This window comes from Dendrobates tinctorius, unplaced genomic scaffold (assembly GCF_039654945.1).
Source record: "Dendrobates tinctorius isolate UK_male_01 unplaced genomic scaffold, ASM3965494v1 ptg000117l, whole genome shotgun sequence".
NCBI lineage: Eukaryota > Metazoa > Chordata > Amphibia > Anura > Dendrobatidae > Dendrobates > Dendrobates tinctorius.
In genome coordinates, this window is record NW_027361785.1 from 10,086,365 (window position 1) to 10,105,778 (window position 19,414).

The window sequence follows — 19,414 nt, forward strand, 5'->3', positions numbered from 1 at the left end:
TGAACAACTCCCTGCTTGTTAGTTTTTAGGCCCATGTTAAAAAAAAAAAAATAGTCCTTGATAAATCCTTTAACTGTACAATGCAGTGAAGCAAACAAATGCAGAAGGTGTAGCTGTAATTTTTTTTTTTTTTACCTTTTTAATGTGTGTGCTTATTTTCCTTAAATGTAGAAGAGAAATGCACCTCAAACTAGGTACATTTTGTACATGTGCCTCGTTAAGGTTTTATATGCATTGGGAAAATGGGTTTGGACGTGCCCTTTACCTTTTTGATGTAAATTAGTAGCTATAAAATTCTAACAACTACTCATTTAAAAAGATGCAACTTAAATATTTTTATTCTTTTTACTCTCAGCTGATATGTGAAATGCTGTTTCCGGACTTTGAGAATGTCCAGGCCAGTTTTACTGTCCGCGCCCAAGCTCCATATACTAGATTAAAGCCGATCTCCCTAAATGGTCCAAACAGTTCTCCTTCTGTGGATGATGTATGTCTGCCCGGAGGCTCAAAGGTAAATGCATTGATTTGTATAGTAATTCACCTTTTACCTGCTAACACCATGGCCCCGATTCATCAAGATCAGCGATGTTCACGGCGGTCTTCATGATGGGGCGTGTTACACTCAGATGCTCCTGATTCATTAGGGGGTGCACACCTCTTAATAAATTAGGCATGTCTGAAACGTTTCATGTGCCTTGCCATAAATCTTACTACAGTGATTGACAGGAGTAAGATTACTGGGACACCGCAGCTCATCCCTCCTCAGCTCTGCCCATTTTATCTCAAGAATTTTGCAGCTTTTCAAAGTATATTATGCCATAAACCCAGTGTAATCACTCTGATGAATTTGTGCCTTATCTCTTTATTCTTTTCTGCCCACTGGAGCTTGCAGTGTAATTTCCCAAACCAACGTTTTAGGATCAGTTTCATTGCAAGGCATGTAAAGGGTGTGAGCATAGTGTATACCAAGAGTACCTTCTAAAGCCCCCCCGTAGTGTCTTTACCAACTATCTGATTACAATACATCCATCATAATCATGGGAAATAGATTTAGTAGTTTGTATACCTTTAGGCTACAGCCAGGAGGGACATGAGTCATTGCTAACATTTGCGGTTTTGTCTTCTTTACAGGACCCCGTGTTCAGATTAACCAAAGCCTCGTTTCAAATGAAAAATGTTCTAGACTGTCCTGATATTTGCGATCTGTCGGACGACAAAACAACAGAGACCCTTGGAAGTGTCCTCTCTTGCCTTCCTGGAGTAGGTATTAAGAGAAAACGTGCCAGCGCCTCTGAAGATGTTCACAGTATTGAGCTCCCTGCCAAAGCCATCAGGCATGGTAAATAAAAGAAATAGCGTTAGATGTCCTCCAGCAAAATGTTAACTTTCTGATAAAAAGGCTTGTCCAACGTAGAAAAAAAGGACAAAAGCCAGGTAATGTTATAAAACAACAAATTAACTTCTACTTACCAGCTCGGTTTTCACCGGTCCAGAAAGAGATGCTCTCCAGCCGCAAAGGGAATGATTAAGGGTTTTTATACCCGAAACACGTCAACTGTATGGTTTTTTGTTTTTTTTTAATATGTGCGCATTCCCCCTAATTTTATTTATTGTATAATTAAAGGCTAAATATTAACTACTTCCCTTTGGTGCTGGAGAACATTCCTTTTTGGATGATTTGAGAGTGACCTGGAAGCCAGACCAGCGCATACTCCGTGCACCACACCCAGACCACAGACTGTCTACCATGGAAGTCTCCTGGGATACTTGTTAGTGAGGAACATGAGTGCTCGTTACTCGAGTTTGCCTAGGGTGCTTGGATATGCACCGAGTATGGTGGGTGCTCGAGTGACATGTTCGAGTCCCCGCGGACGCATGTTTCGCATTCACAAAACTTGCGGGAATTGCCCGTGTTTGTCAGGCAATCCCTGCATGTTTTGTGGCTGTTCAACAGCTGCGAAACATGCGGCCGCGGGGACTCGAGCACCACCATACTCGGTGCATATCCGAGCACCCTAGGCAAACTCGAGTAATAAGCCCCCATGTTCATCACTAAGGCTGTGTGCCCACGTAGCGATTTTTAAGCGTTTTTGCCGCGATTTTCGGCGCGAAAACGTTTAAAAATTGTGTACAGAACGCCCCCATGCATTCCTATGGCATTCCGCACATGCTGTGCTAATGCTGCGCTTTTTTCCGTGGCGGATCCGCACCCATAGGAATGCATGAGAATCGCTTACTTCCCGCATGTGGCTATGCCCACCATGCAGGAAGTTAAGCGTCTCATGTGCAGTTGGTACCCACGGTGTGGAGGAGAGGAGACTGTCCTCCAGGCCCTGGGTACCATACCCCTGTAAAAAAAAGAATAAAAAATAAAAAATCGGGGTATATTTACCTTCCGGTGTCCCGCGCTGCATTCCCGGGCCTCAGCGTTCCCAGTAATGCCTTGCGGCAAGGCCCTGTGATGACGTGGTCTCGCGAGATCGCTATAGCAACGCGAGACTACGTCATCACAGGTCTCGCAAGGCATTACTGGGAACGCTGAGGCCTGGGAATGCAGCGCGGGACGCTGGAAGGTAGATATACCCCGATTTTTTTAATTTTTTTTAGCATTTTAACATTCTATCTTTTACTATTGATGCCGCATAGGCAGCCTCAATAGTAAAAAGCTGCTCACACTTGTCAAACACTATGTTTGACGAGTGTGACCAACCTGTCAATCACTTTCCAAGCGATGCTTCAAGTCGCTTGGAAAGTGCTTGAATATCGCACGCGAAAATCGCGGCAAAATCGCGATCATAATCGCGGTAAAATCGCACGGAAAAAAATGTGCGATTTCTGGGAAGGAGTCCGGTTTTTAGTGTCCGGAATAAAACGCTACGTGGGCACATAGCCTAATACTTACCGCTAACACATAAGTGAGCGCTTAATTGGCACTCTTCCTATTATTTTGTATATTCGCAGCTCACCCTGTCGGTCCAGCATCACCACTATATTGGTCTCTGCTGCGACTGAAAATGATGATGTCCCGTGATGATCAAGTGAATGCTGCAGTGGTTGTTTGGACATTTTTTTTAAAATCTTGACAACCTTTCCAACCACTATATAAGCACAATCAAGAAATCTAGTTACGCCAATATAAATCGCAGGCCCTAGTAGTTAAATAACTGAAAAAAAAAAAAAGGTCTAAAATGAAAACAAAACCTCCGTTCACATACTGCTCTATTTATTGCACAGATGCTGAATCCCCATGGAAAGAGCCTACCTCACACTCAGCCGGTGGAGAGATCCCCAAAGAGTTGGTGGATGCTTCAGATTTTGAGTGTTCCCTCTGCATGAGGTATTGTTTCACAAGCTCTTGTAACATTGCCTTTAATATAGACAACAATGTAACACAGGCATTGTGGTATGTCTTGTAAATGTTCTGCTGAATTACTTGTATGTATTGGTTCCAAAGCTCGTATCTGTCAAATGTAACAGATCTTTAAAGAAAAAAAACAAAACTTGATTCTGGGAAATATTGCTCTATCTACATGCTACTGAGCAACAAATCTGCCATAGATGGAATGATCGTTCCAAAGCTGGTTTGCCGTTAGTCTCACTGAGCTATATAATGGCTGCCAATATAGCTGTATTCTACATGGCAATGAGCTGGCTGTATCCTAGAGAGAATTCTGCTGTAGCTTATGGAATATATGTTACAGTACGGATATTTATACCGGGTCTTTGTTATACAGTACAGACCAAAAGTTTGGACACACATTCTCATTCAAAGAGTTTTCTTTATTTTCATGGCTATGAAAATTGTAGATTCACTCTGAAGGCAACAAAACTATTAATTAACACACGTGGAATTATATAATTAACAAAAAAGTGTGAAACAACTGAAAATATGTCTTATATTCTAAGTTCTTCAAAGTAGCCACCTTTTGCTTGGATTACTGCTTTGCAGACTCTTGGCATTCTCTTGGTGAGCTTCAAGAGGTAGTCACCGGAAATGGTCTTGAAGGAGTTCCCAGAGATGCTTACCACTTGTTGGCCCTTTTGCCTTCACTCTGCGGTCCAGCTCACCCCAAACCATCTCGATTGGGTTCAGGTCTGGTGACTCTGGAGGCCAGGTCATCTGGCGTAGCACCCCATCACTCTCCTTCTTGGTCGAATAGCACTTACACAGCCTGGAAGTGTGTTTGGGGTCATTGTCCTGTTGAAAAATAAATGATGGTCCAACTAAACGCAAACTGGATGGAATAGCATGCCGCTGCAAGATGCTGTGGTAGCCATGCTGGTTCAGTATGCCTTCAATTTTGAATAAATCCCCAACAGTGTCACCAGCAAAGCACCCCCACACCATCACACCTCCTCCTCCATGCTTCACGGTGGGAAACAGGCATGTAGAGTCCATCCGTTCACCTTTTCTGCGTCGCACAAAGACACGGTGGTTGGAACCAAAGATCTCAAATTTGGACTCATCAGACCAAAGCACAGATTTCCACTGGTCTAATGTCCATTCCTTGTGTTCTTTAGCCCAAACAAGTCTCTTCTGCTTGTTGCCTGTCCTTAGCAGTGGTTTTCTAGCAGCTATTTTACCATGAAGGCCTGCTGCACAAAGTCTCCTCTTAACAGTTGTTGTAGAGATGTGTCTGATGCTAGAACTCTGTGTGGCATTGACCTGGTCTCTAATCTGAGCTGCTGTTCACCTGCGATTTCTGAGGCTGGTGAACTCGGATGAACTTATCCTCCGCAGCAGAGGTGACTCTTGGTCCTTTCCTGGCGCGGTCCTCATGTGAGCCAGTTTCTTTGTAGCGCTTCATGGTTTTTGCCACTGCACTTGGGGACACTTTAAAAGTTTTCCCAATTTTTCGGACTGACTGACCTTCATTTCTTAAAGTAATGATGGCCACTCGTTTTTCTTTACTTAGCTGCTTTTTTCTTGCCATAATACAAATTCTAACAGTCTATTCAGTAGGACTATCAGCTGTGTATCCACCAGACTTCTGCACAACACAACTGATGGTCCCAACCCCATTTATAAGGCAAGAAATCCCACTTATTAAACCTGACAGGGCACACCTGTGAGTTGAAAACCATTTCCAGTGAGTACCTCTTGAAGCTCATGAAGAGAATGCCAAGAATGTGCAAAGCAGAAATCAAAGCAAAAGGTGGCTACTTTGAAGAACCTAGAATATAAGACATTCAGTATTTTCAGTTGTTTCACACTTTTTTATAATTATATCATTCCACATGTGTTAATTCATAGTTTTGATGCCTTCAGAGTGAATCTACAATTTTCATAGTCATGAAAATATAGAAAACAAACTCTTTGAATGAGAAGGTGTGTCCAAACTTTTGGTCTGTAAGGTACATTGAGTAATAGAAAAAAAACAAACTACAGGTAACTTCTGTGTCACTCCGTGTCCATGGAGGTGGTGTGTAACGGCATGAACAAAATTCTAGTGATCCAACTTGTAGGATAAAAATAATCCAACTTTATTGAGTCTTGATTAAAAAATATCTTAACATCCAGATTAAGGGTTCTCTCACACTGGCATAAAATACAGGCGAGAGCTATGCAATGTTTTATCAGAGAGCCAATGTTATACTATTGGGCAGTGTAGATCTGCCATTATTTTCTTTTCTGATTCGGCACAAGAAAACAGTCTCGCAGAATGCTGAGAGTGGCTCCGATATTTGGATCACGCACACCCATACAAGTCTATGGGTGTGTGCGAAACATCGAGACTGCACTCAGATGTCATCTGAGTGCAGTCCAATGTACGGTCACAGAGACAATGGAGAAACTACGTTCTCCATCTCTGCACCTGTGCTGAGATTCTCTCATGCGAGAGAATCAGATCAAACTCAAATGACACTCGGCTCAAACTCTGGCAGAGTTTGAGTTATCATTAACATAATCGGCCAGATTCTCTCGCATGAGAGAATATATGGCAATGTGAATGAGCCCTGATAGACATTTACACAAATTCAGATGCTGTCCTCTACCTTAGTTGTGAGTAAGGGTAAAGTTTTCATCCAAGAAATGTAAATCAGCCCTGATGTAAAGATTTGCTGACTCTTACAAGAAGGCTAGAAGCTAGCTAAAGCACCTTTTGGTTTGGATGACAAAAAAGACTCTGAAGAACTAATATGGCTGTCAGTGCAGTCACATAGCTACTTTCTATATGAAAGACTAAATTCAGGTGAAGTCTAGCGTACAATTGGTTGAAGTGCATATAAAAGTTCAGTAGCACAGTAAGTTTTGGGTTTTTTTTAGATATACTGTAAAGAAAAATAACTAACGCAAAGTGAAATAGTACTAGATGTTTAAGTTGACCGTGTAAAATTAATACTTTTCATAGTCTTGGTTATTGAATTAAAGGGAATCTGTCACCAGATTTTTGCTACCCCATCTCAGAGCAGCATGATGTAGGAGCAGAGATCCCGATTTCATCAGTGTATCACTTTATTAGATGCTGCAGTTTTGATTAAGAAAACTGACTTACCTGCTGCAGATCTACCAGTTCTCTGAATGCTGAGCTCTGTATAACCCCACCCACATCAATAATTGGCACTGTGCATAGGCAGAAAGCTGCCAGTCAGTGTTGGGGGCGTGGTTTAGCATTTAGCTACTTGGCAGCAGGTTTACTAGTTCTCTAGTGATAATCTCCTGCTGATAAAACAGTGATTTTATGAAAACTACACTAAGCAGCCCAGTAAGTGACACCTCACTGAAATCAAGGTATTTGTCTCTAGATTATGCTGCTCGGATTAGGTAGGAAAAACCTGGTAACAGATTCCCTTTAAGAGATGGATTACGATAAGTCAAATATTTGAAATCGAGGCAAGGGTTAAAGGGGTTATCTAGGCTTCGTGGTGTTTAAAAACAATCTCAAACCTGTAGGAAACAGCAAAGAGAAAAATAAACTTTCTTACCCAGTTTATAAACCACATAGTTACATGATGTTGCATCAATATGAACACTGATTTATTAGTGTTTAGCCAAAAACAAAATTAAGGAAGTAAGAAAGTCAGTAAGCATAAAGAGTAGGTGCAGACATTACTACATCGAAAGCGTGTCTCTGGCAGGAAAGACATTGCATAGAAAATGCGTGTTTTTGCATGCGTTTTTTTTTTTTTTTTTTTTTTTTCAACATTCAATAGATTGGGTGAAAAACGTTGCAAAAATGCAGAACGAATAGACATACTGCAAACTGAGGATTACTTCACATCTGCAAGGAAAGAATAAGCAACATATGCATGACATTTCCGAAATCTCACTTTGCTGGGATAGTAAAACAATGTTTTGCAGCCAAAATGCTCCCAGTCACCAGGTTTGGCCAATACGAGTTACGGCCACTGCCTTTCAGGGCTTATCTACAGCATTCTATAATGCTGTAGATAAGCTCCCGATCCGAAAAATAACTTATATATATATAATAACTTTTATTATATTTGCCTGGGGGGGCGGTCTGATGGGTGTCGCAGGTCCGGGTCCGGCACCTCCCATCTTCTTGCGATGCCGCCCTCCTGCTTGCTTCGTCGCTCCTGCACAGGCGCATTTCTCTGCCCTTTTGAGGGCAGACCAAAGTAGTGCAGTGCGCAGGCGACGGGAAAGGTAAGAGAGGCGCTGCACCTGTGCACTGCAGTACTTTACTCTGCCCTCAAAAGGGCAGAGAAGTGCGCCTGCGTAGGAGCGTGATGCCGGTGAGCCATGCAGCAAGCAGGAGGAGGATCGCAAGAAGATGTGAGGCGCAGGGCCAAGATCTGCGACACCCACTGGACCGGACCGCCCAGCAGGTGACTATAATAAAATTTATTTTTCTTCTCTTTCGGGTCGGATCGGAGGCTTATCTACAGCATTATAGAATGCTGTATATCAGCCCTGAAAGGTGATGGCCGTAACTCATATCGGCCAAACCTGGTAACAGGTTCACTTTAACAAAAAATGGAATCTGGGGGTTTCTATTCCAAAAAAGGACCTTTAAAAGATTATAGAAAAAAAGATACAGTAATATAACATCTTTGGACCACAGCGGCAGATAAACTCTGACTGCAAACTACTGCGGTCTTCCCAGACACTAAAATGCCTATTGTTTGCCAAATTTTGCAAAAGGAAGTATGTGTATATGTGTAATAATGAACTCGTACATAAAGCAGGCAATATAAAATAAATCCTTTCCTATATCGACGTCTCCATTAGTTGTGAAGCAACAGCGCCATCATCTGATAGAACATAGATCTCCTTATTTACTAGCAGTGTTAAATAGCAGCAGGTTTTTCTGTGTCATGTTGATACTGGGGAGATTATCATCTATCATCCTCAGTTATGCACTGTTACAGGGTTGCACATATAGAATTATCCTGCATTTACATTGTCTATATGCTTTATTTGTCCAGGTTATTTTATGAGCCTGTAGCCACCCCATGTGGGCACACATTCTGCCTCAAATGCCTTGAGCGTTGCCTGGACCACAACCCTCACTGTCCCCTCTGCAAGGAAAATTTGTCACAGGTGAGTACATCATTTTATACACGTATTGGTGTGTCAGGGGAAATAAACCATTTATTATGAACACCCACAGGCATTGGTGCAGAGATTTTGTCATGTCACTACAAGCTGTTACACCAGATTAGCCCTAAAGCATGCCAGTGCAGAAGGCTCCAGAAACTTAGGTGAATTTTTGCATAGGCAGCATCAATAGTAAAAAGTTGGTCACACTATGCTTGACAAGTGTGACCAACCTGTCAATCACATTTCCAAGCAATGCTACAAATCGCTTGGAAAAGCGCTAGCGTTCTGCAAGCTCAAAACGCTTGTGTTTTGCGGGAAAACGCATGCAACTTCCGCATGCGTTTTACCCGCGGCAGGGAGTTGCGGAAACGCTGCGGACATTTCTGCAGCATTTCTGCAATGTGGGCACTTAGCCTTACACAATTTGTACCCAAAAAAAAACAAAAAACAGCAGTTGCATTGTGTGAATGCAGCCAAGGAACAGTCCAACTGGAACTTAATTAGCAGCAGAATGAACCTTAGGCTGGAGTCACATTAAACATATGAAAAATCGGTCCGAGTCTCCCTGCCGAGACTCGCAGGAGTGTAATGCGAGTGGCATGCAAGTACAATCCGATTTCTCACACCTAGCATCCGATTTACATCCGAATGCAGTGCAATTGCTATCAGATTGCAAAGCGATTTTAACAGCAATTCTCTTGTCATTTAACATCGTTTTCAAAGGAAATATTCTCAAAACACACACATATATTAAAAGCCGGCAATTCATCTGCCGTGTTCTGGAAAATCACTGCAGGAGCCGACAGAAGAGATGGATTACATACAGTAAATACAAATAAAATAGGTAGATATATACTTGTCTGTGACAAATACAATTAGTACAGTGTGTGTGCAAATTACTGTACCTGTATTTAATTAATAAAAGATTATTTTTCAATAATAAAATGGCATGGGCTCCTGCGCAATTTTTGCAACCAGCAGAGGGAAAGCCAACGGCTGGGGGCAGATATTTAAAGCTTCCCCCGGCTAAGAACATCAGCTCTCAGCCGCCCCAGAAAAGGCGCATCTCTAAGATGCACCAATTCTGGCACTTAGCCTTGTTCATCCCACTTGCCCTGTAGCGGTGGCAAGTGGGATGATAGTTGGGGTTTGATGTCATCTTTGTATTGTCAGGTGACATCATCCTCCAAGGTTAGTAATAGAGAGGCGTCAATAAGACTCCCCCATCCCTAACCCCATAGTCACATTGTAAGAAAACACAGACATCCAAGGCTATAAACATCTGCCCCCAGCCATCGGCTTTCCCTCTGCTGGTTGCGAAAATTGCATGCGAGCCCACACCATTTTTTTCCAAAAAGTAATCTTTTATTAATTAAATACATGTACAATAATTTGCACACACACTGTACTAATTGTATTTGTCACTGAACTCTATCTATCTGCCTATTCTATGTGTATTTACTGTATGTAATCCATCTTTTCTATCCTGTCGGCTCCTGCAGTGATTTGACAGAACACGGCAGATGAATTGCCGGCTTTTCTTCTATTTGTATATCTATGCAATATAAATGCATATATGTATGTGTGTGTCACTGACATTTATATATCTATGTATTCTATGGGTATATACCTATTCATTTCTGACCAGTCAGTGTGATTTTACTGTATGCGGCACATGAAATGTCGGCTTTTCAAAGGACACTGGGGCGTAAAAATCGGTCCGAGTGCTGTGCTATTTTTTTTTCTCGCACCCTTAAGCTTGCATTGGCGAGTCTCGGTGACAATTGCTGCATGCTGCGATTTTACACGCACGCTGAATACGCCCGAGAAAATAAACGGAGATGTGACCTTCCCCATAGATTAACACTGGGCCGAGTGCTATGCAATGTTTTCTTGCATAGCACTTGGCCATATTCTACGGTAGTGTGACTCTGGCCTTAAAATGAAACTGTCAGTTCAGATAATGATATTAACCTGTTCACCACCTTGCGATTTTTTTTATTTTTGCGCTATTGTTTTTTACTTCCTTTCTTTCTAGAGCCATAACTTTTTATTTTTACTTCAGTATAGCCATATGAGGGCTTGTTTTTTGCAGGACTAGCTGTACCTTTGATTGACACCATTGATTTTACCATATAGTGTACTGGAAAATGGGTAAAAAAAATTCCAAGTGTTTTTTTATTTTGTCATGTTCACTAAATGCTAAAGTGATCTGCCATTGTGATTCTCCAGCTTAGTATGTGTACACAGATACCAAACATGTATAGGTTCTTTTTTATTTAAGTGATGAAAAAAAAATCTGAAATTTGTAAGGAAAAAAAATGGCGCCGTGTAGCGTCTCCATTTTTTTTAAGGATATGGGGCTAGGTCATTCTGGCTTTTTGTTTTTTTTTTTTTTTTCAATTTTTTTTTCCATTTCCCGGTTTACCAATTGGATTAATTAGTTTTATATTTTGATAAATCAGACATTTCAATATGCAGCAATACCAAATATGTGTACTTTTTATTTTTTGTTATTGCATTATTTTGAATGGGGAAAAAGGGGGGTGATTTGAACTTTTATATATTATTTTAAATTTTCTTTTTTTTTTTACTTGTTTCAATCGTCCCTTTAGGAGACATGAAGCTGCGATCATCTGATCGCCTGTGCTCCATCACTTCTATGTGTATCATAAATTATGATCTATGAACGCCGATCAGGTCAGCTGTCATGTGCAGGACACAACCTAAAGGGCCCTTTACATTTAGCGATGCACCAGCGATCCCGACAACGATACGACCCGGTCAGGATCGCTGGTGCATCGCTAAATGGTCGCTAGTGAGCTGCCAAACAGGCAGATCTCACTAGCGACGCAGCGATGATCGGCGGTCGTACTTACCTTTCAGATGCAGCGATGATGTCTTCTTCCGCCCGCGTCCATGTCTCGCTCGTCGGCGCCAGCAGGAAGCCTACGACGAGAAATGGACCAAGCTGATCTCGTGCAATCAGCGATAGCCAGCGGGGGGGCCAGTCGGAGGTGAGTATCACATGTAGTGATATCGCTGTGCGTCACAAAATCGGTGACGCTTTAGCGATATTGCTATGTGTAAAGGGCCCTTTAGACGTACCTATGCGTCCAAAGTCGTGAAGTCATTAACCTGCAAATACAGGGCTAATCTCCAGGTTAATAGCATTAGGAAGGTACACAGCCGCCTCACTGAAAGTGTGGGTCCCAGGAGAAAATGCTTCAAAAACACTTTTAAAGTCTCTTCCTATTTTATAAATATCGTAAAACTACTTTGCTGTTGATATGTACAGCCTTTTAAGCATTTTTTTCTGCTTTTAAGTTTTGAATGACACCTAATGGGAATAATGAAAATGTGTGTCACCTCTGCTTTCTATCGGACCTGAGAAACTTGTGCTTCTTAGTAGGTTGTGTAGTTGGAGTCCTACAGTCTGCCAGTATGGATGTGATGGCATTAATAATGCTAATTCTATCATTTCTACATGTGTTCATCTAGTACCTCGCAAGCAGAGCTTACAATAAGACCCTTCTGACAGAAGAACTGATAATACGTTACCTACCAGAAGAGCTAAATGAGCGAAAGAAACTGTACGATGAGGAGATTAAGGAGTTATCAAAGTAAGTGTTGGGATTGAACAAAGGGTGTGCGTGACTCAGCCAAATGACTTTTATTCCCAGTGTAAGTCATATTGTAAGAAATCACATACCCCACTAGCCTTATGATTTATGTGCACTATCTGTTATCTGCCTATGCATGAGGAAAAATGATTCAGAATGAGACAGTTACCGACAGTAATATTTTTTATAAATGTTATCATATCATATCATATGAACGTCTGTTCTTTTTTTTTGAAGCGATCAAAAAACTGTTCTTTTGCAGCTCTTATTGAGGTCAGTAGGTGGGGAATATGGAAAACACTTGAAAAAGCAATGCATCCTAATCCTGGGGCTCCCTCTAGCAGCACTCACTTCCTGCTGACAGCACAATCTTAGCACTGGGGAGTGCTCTGCAGTGACTCCATTAGCCCCCTGCATGCTATGATCAACAACAATCACAGCAAGTACAGAGTTTGACAGCAGGAGATTGCTCCCTCTGTTACTCCATTAACTCCCTGCTGTACAATTGTGGGGAGCTGGTGGTTGCTATGGCAAGCAAAGACCTAGCACTGGCCTACATATCTGCCATAGACCAATTCAAATAGATTTTGCCACAGGCCAGGGGCGTACATAGAAATCATGGGGCCCCATAGCAAAAGTCTGAATGCCCCCCCCCCCCCCCAAAAAAAAAAAAAAAAAATCAACAGGTGCTCTGAACTCCAGGCATGCATGTTATAGGTCAAACAATTAATTTTATAGCTAGTCTTTGATTTTTTTTCTCATTTGAGTAAAAGAAAAAGTAAAACACTTACATCCAATTTGATATATTCCTTGTAAAAGTCAAAATGGAAGGAGCTCATATATACTGCACAGGGGCCCAAGTACTGTCCAGGAGCCCATATATACTGCACAGGGGCCCAAGTACTGTCCAGGAGCCCATATATACTGCACAGGGGCCCAAGTACTGTCCAGGAGCCCATATATACTGCACAAGGGCCCAAATACTGTCCAGGAACTCATATATACTGCACAGGGACCCAAATACTGTCCAGGAACTCATATATACTGCACAGGGACCCAAATACTGTCCAGCAGCCCATATATACTGCACAGGGACCCAAACACTGTCCAGGAACTCATATATACTGCACAGGGGCCCAAATACTGTCCAGGAGCCCATATATACTGCACAGGGGCCTAAATACTGTCCAGGAGCCCATATATACTGCACAGGGGCCCAAATACTGTCCAGTAGCCCATATATACTGCACAGGGGCCCAAATACTGTCCAGGAGCCCATATATACTGCACAGGGGCCCAAATACTGTCCAGGAGCCCATATATACTGCACAGGGGCCCAAGTACTGTCCAGGAGCCCATATATACTGCACAGGGGCCCAAGTACTGTCCAGGAGCCCATATATACTGCACAGGGGCCCAAGTACTGTCCAGGAGCCCATATATACTGCACAGGGGCCCAAGTACTGTCCAGGAGCCCATATATACTGCACAAGGGCCCAAATACTGTCCAGGAACTCATATATACTGCACAGGGACCCAAATACTGTCCAGGAACTCACATATACTGCACAGGGACCCAAATACTGTCCAGCAGCCCATATATACTGCACAGGGACCCAAACACTGTCCAGGAACTCATATATACTGCACAGGGGCCCAAATACTGTCCAGGAGCCCATATATACTGCACAGGGGCCTAAATACTGTCCAGGAGCCCATATATACTGCACAGGGGCCCAAATACTGTCCAGGAGCCCATATATACTGCACAGGGGCCCAAATACTGTCCAGGAGCCCATATATACTGCACAGGGGCCCAAATACTGTCCAGGAGCCCATATATACTGCACAGGGGCCTAAATACTGTCCAGGAGCCCATATATACTGCACAGGGGCCCAAATACTGTCCAGGAGCCCATATATACTGCACAGGGGCCCAAATACTGTCCAGGAGCCCATATATACTGCACAGGGGCCCAAATACTGTCCAGGAGCTCATATATACTGCACAAGGGCCCAAATACTGTCCAGGAGCTCATATATACTGCACTGGGGCCCAAGTACTGTCCAGGAGCCCATATATACTGCACAGGGGCCCAAATACTGTCCAGGAGCCCATATATACTGCACAGGGGCCCAAATACTGTCCAGGAACTCATATATACTGCACAGGGGCCCAAATACTGTCCAGGAACTCATATATACTGCACAGGGGCCCAAATACTGTCCAGGAGCCCATATATACTGCACAGGGGCCCAAATACTGTCCAGGAGCTCATATATACTGCACAAGGGCCCAAATACTGTCCAGGAGCCCATATATACTGCACTGGGGCCCAAGTACTGTCCAGGAGCCCATATATACTGCACAGGGGCCCAAATATTGTCCAGGAGACCATATATACTGCACAGGGGCCCAAATACTGTCCAGGAACTCATATATACTGCACAGGGGCCCAAATACTGTCCAGGAACTCATATATACTGCACAGGGGCCCAAATTCTGTCCAGGAGCCCATATATACTGCACTAAAATGATTTTCAATCTGGCTTAAAAATAATCCCACTCAGTAACAGATCCTTCTTTGTAACCAGTATGTGCTGCTGAGAACAATAATAATCTATGCAGTTGCACACAAAACAATCTATACTGATCATCCTGTGAGCATAAGAAATGCCGAAATGGACTATCAGCTATTGGCCAACAAGTAGCTGATTGATTGTCAATATATATAACACAGACATTTAGCAAGGCAGAGTAAATCATTGGTGGCTCAGTGGTGTATATATGTATGTGTATATATATATATATATATATATATATATATATATATATATATATATATATATATATATATATATATATATATCCAACAATGTAGACCAGCTCACTCCTGTGAACCACCTGGAACCTCAGCTGTCCTGGTTAACTCCGTTGTGCCCGAATCTGGATGTAGGAGTCCATCCATACAAATGTGAACAACGACAAAGCAAAGTCCAGCAATAACGTGAGCAATCCAGGATGCTGTTAAAAATTTTTTTCTTTTTATTCATAAATCCATTAAAATGCAATGGTCCAAGCAGTTCAAAACAGCAATAACGCAGGAAAGTCGTGCAGATAGGACTACGCGTTTCAGCGGTAGAACCCGCCTTCTTCACGGTCCTGAAACGCGTAGTCCTATCTGCACGACTTTCCACCCCCACCCCCAGCCGGGCTCACCGAGTCACCGTCTTGTGTGTGTCCCTGTCCCTGAGTGAGAGAGGCTCATGATGAATGTTTTCTGCTTCCTGCAATGCACACAGGCATGGCATTCTTATGCAAATCCAGCCAGAGACTTGCTAGCGATATCGCTTAGTGTGACAGGCCCTTTAGACTGCTTGTCTGTATAACTTTGACAGGCTAGATAATGCAGTGCACTATACACAGGATTGCATATCCAATGTCCTATGTGGGTCTAGTAAAAAAAAAATAATCCTATTTTTCTGAAGAAAAGTGTAATCTAAAAAAACAATGTCCAAAGAAGGATCTTTCTGGTTATCACTGCATCTTTAATGACCAGTACAGTTATAATTTAGTATTTTTTTTATTCTACACGGTGAATACCGCAAAAAAAAATAAAGATTATGAAAAGCTACAAAAGATTTGCAATTTTGTTCACCTTTCCGCACATAAAAAAGTGATTAAAAAGTGTTCTGGACCCAAAAGTGGTACCAATAAATCCCAAGGTTTTCATAGAGATTAATAAAAATTAGGCAATATGTTGTATGCACCCTAAATGGTACCACTGTCAAATACAACACATCCAATAAAAAAAACTTGTTTTTAAAAAAAATAGATGTTGAGGAGCAATATATATACATATAATATATAATCGTGTATAAGCCACGTTTTTCAGCACATTTTTTGTCCTGAAAAAGCCCCCTCAGCTTATACACGAGTCATTGTGACAAGACGGCGGAGGAGAGGGGAGCGGAGGAGCAGCAAGTCACAGGAGGCACTAGCCGGCGGCTGCGGCTTTAACTGTGCCCGCCGCTAAAGAGAATTGAATATTCACTGCACTGGCAAAGAATAATCATTTCTCTTATAGCACACATAGTTACAGCCGCCGGCTTCCGCAGCTGCCGGGCTAGCACGGGTGCACACTCATTAAGGTAATGAATATTCACCTCTCTCCACTCCCATATGCATGGAGAGATGTGAATATTCATTCGCTTAATGAGCGGAGACATATGATCGCCCGGCTGCAGATGCTGCTGGCACCGGAACAAGATGCTGCGAGGGCGCGCAGGAAAGGTAAGTAGGATTTTTTTTAAATGCTTTTCTCATGGGGGGCCACGCATACAAGGATAGGGATGAGGAAATATGCATACCAGGACAGGGATGAGGAGCCATGCATGCAAGGATAGGTAGGAGGGACCATGCATACAAGGATGGGGAGAAGGAGCCATGCATACCAGGACAGGGATGAGGATGAGGAGCCATGCAGACAGGGATGAGGAGCCATGCAGACAGGGATGAGGAGCCATGCAGACAGGGATGAGGAGCCATGCAGACAGGGATGAGGAGCCATTCAGACAGGGATGAGGAGCCATGCAGACAGGGATGAGGATGAGGAGCCATGCAGAGAGGGATGGGAAAAAGGAGCCATGCAGACAGGGATGGGAATAAGGAGCCATGCAGACAGGGATGGGAATAAGGAGCCATGCAGACAGGGATGGGAATAAGGAGCCATGCAGACAGGGATGGGAATAAGGAGCCATGCAGACAGGGATGGGAATAAGGAGCCATGCAGACAAGATGGGAATAAGGAGCCATGCATACCAGGATAGGGATGAGAGGACAATGCATACCTGGCTTATACTGGAGTCAATAAGTTTTTCGTGGCAAAATTAGGTGCTTCGGCTTATACCCGGGTCGGCTTATACACGAGTATATACAGTAATGAACATTTTTTTGTTTTACTTAGAGCATTTTTGTAAACCATCCTCTATGCATTCATAGGCCTAATGAGTCTTTCAGCTCCATCACTCCCTTCTTTACTCCCGTCTTTAGCTGCCATAGTTGGTAGATGGGAGGTATTGTACTGCTTGGTAGGTATTGTACTGCTGAGTAGGCTTAAATTTTAAATATGAAAATACAAATTGATAATTTCAATAGTGTAGATGAACTAACATAAAGCCATCACATTGACGTGTGTGTTTTTATCTTCATACAGCTTGAATAAAGATGTTCCGATATTTGTGTGCACTATGGCCTTCCCGACAATTCCTTGCCCGCTGCATGTGTTTGAGCCTCGGTATCGCCTAATGATCAGGAGAAGCATGGAGACAGGAACAAAGCAGTTTGGAATGTGCATTTCTGATGAACTGAAGGGGTGTGTAAGACGTATTTGGAAACATTACTTCTGTAAAGTGTTATGGGAACAAATCAACAAAATAGCTGGGTATTCAACCTGAAAGTGGGCATGATAGCAAGTTTTATTTTTTACAGAGAAAAATTTAAGTAAATTAAAAAAGAAAATGTTCAAGTAGTTACTAGATTGTTTGCACTAGTTTTGAACTGTACTACATGTAATGAGCTCTCTTGGCTACCAAACTGGCAAAGAATTTTAAAGGTTGTAGGGTCTAGAACGGGCATACCTACAAGAGACAGGACCCCATAGTGTATGGAGCAGGTCCACGCCCATTAGACGGACCCTGGTTGGGAGTATGTTTAACTCATACATACCCACCGGTCCCATCTCAGAAACCGGCAAATCCTCGCAGTCCACAGTGCATATGCTGGGGGGGATTCATAAGTCTGCAGTCACACACAGTAACTGCAGACTTATCAATTTGGACCGAACAACCCCTTTAAGAAATGATCCTTTTTTAGGAAAAGAAAAAAAAATCACCTCCATCCTGAAGCATTTATCTTGTATCTTTTAACTAGTATGAATTTCTCCTCATAGGCTACTATAAATGAGTCAAACACATCGCTGCAGCCTCTGAGTACATCTAAAAAACTTTTTGCGCCCAGGGGAATGAGGGTTACCAAATATGTAGAGTGGGTAATAGTAAGTTATTCACATTTGACTCTGATATGAGTACCATGTACAAAATGCTTTTGGAATGGGGGGGAAAAGAGAAATGAATACAAATTGTAACTCATTCTGTCATTTTAGATTCGCAGACTATGGTTGCATGTTACAAGTGAGAGATGTCAAGTTTTTCCCAGATGGGCGTTCTGTAGTGGATACAATAGGCCTGAGCAGGTTTAAGGTCTTGAGCCATGGACAAAGAGATGGTTACAACACTGCAAATATTGAATATCTTGAAGATAAAAAGGTAATAAGCCCCTAAAGTGCAGTTATATATTTTCTATCAGTGAGAATGCATAAAGACATACAGACCACTAATGCTCTTTTACTGGTTTTTGAATCTCTGGTGTGCATTATATATACAAGGGTTTCATCTTCCTTCAATCCATGTAATCTCTTACCACAAGTAGAAGATTTGGGATTGCAGGTTCTAAATGGTTGTTTTCTTTGCAGTGACATAATCGGGACAATATTATAGGCATATAAATAAAGACATTTGAGATAAATCAGTCCATTTTATGTACTGCAGTTCTTAGAAAATACAAGATTATAACCATCTTTTTCTCTTTTAGGTTGAAGGACAAGAATATGAAGAGCTTCTCCTATTACACAATTCTGTGTATGATCAAGCCTTGGCCTGGTTTTCTTCTCTTAAGGACAATCTGAGGGCGCAAATTCTGAACCATTTTGGGTCGATGCCAAACAAAGATCCAGATCCACAGGTCAGAACACAATTCCTGGGCACGTTTATGAACAGTAATGAAAGACAACAGTACATCAACACACTCTAGTCATAATTTTTCCATTCTTTTCCACCCTGCAGACAGCTGTTTAAGGCTTGTTAGGCTTTCTCAGTGCTTGATATTAAAGCTATGTATTCCTCTAGGGCAGCGGTGGAGAACCTATGGCACGCGTGCCAGAGGGGGCACGTAGAGCCCTCCTGGTGAGCACGCGCGCCATCTCCTCTGCACTAGTGCCGCCACCACTCTCCTCAGCACTAGCGCCGCCACCACTCTCCTCAGCCCTCTTGACATCTCCCTCATCCTTAGCGTTGTGGCTACTCTCCTCTGCACGAGCGCCCTCCCATCAGTCTGCGCGCGTGATGGGGCCATTATATGGTATGGAGCACTATGTAGGGCCATTATACAGTATGGAGCACTATGTGAGGCTATTTTACAGTATGGAGCACCATTTGAGGCCATTAT

General features: G+C 42.6%; 1 protein-coding gene across 1 annotated transcript in view; it reads left to right on the forward strand.

Moving 5' to 3' along the window:
• Nucleotides 1–19,414, forward strand: part of LONRF2 (LON peptidase N-terminal domain and ring finger 2) — a 114,739-nt gene that overhangs the window by 83,112 nt on the left and 12,213 nt on the right. Inside the window, exons 4-11 of the mRNA XM_073590522.1 lie at nucleotides 356–511; nucleotides 1,132–1,339; nucleotides 3,235–3,337; nucleotides 8,392–8,506; nucleotides 12,008–12,129; nucleotides 17,346–17,504; nucleotides 18,294–18,456; nucleotides 18,782–18,931. Coding sequence (XP_073446623.1) covers nucleotides 356–511; nucleotides 1,132–1,339; nucleotides 3,235–3,337; nucleotides 8,392–8,506; nucleotides 12,008–12,129; nucleotides 17,346–17,504; nucleotides 18,294–18,456; nucleotides 18,782–18,931 — 1,176 coding nt within the window. The remainder of the gene's footprint in view (nucleotides 1–355; nucleotides 512–1,131; nucleotides 1,340–3,234; nucleotides 3,338–8,391; nucleotides 8,507–12,007; nucleotides 12,130–17,345; nucleotides 17,505–18,293; nucleotides 18,457–18,781; nucleotides 18,932–19,414) is intronic.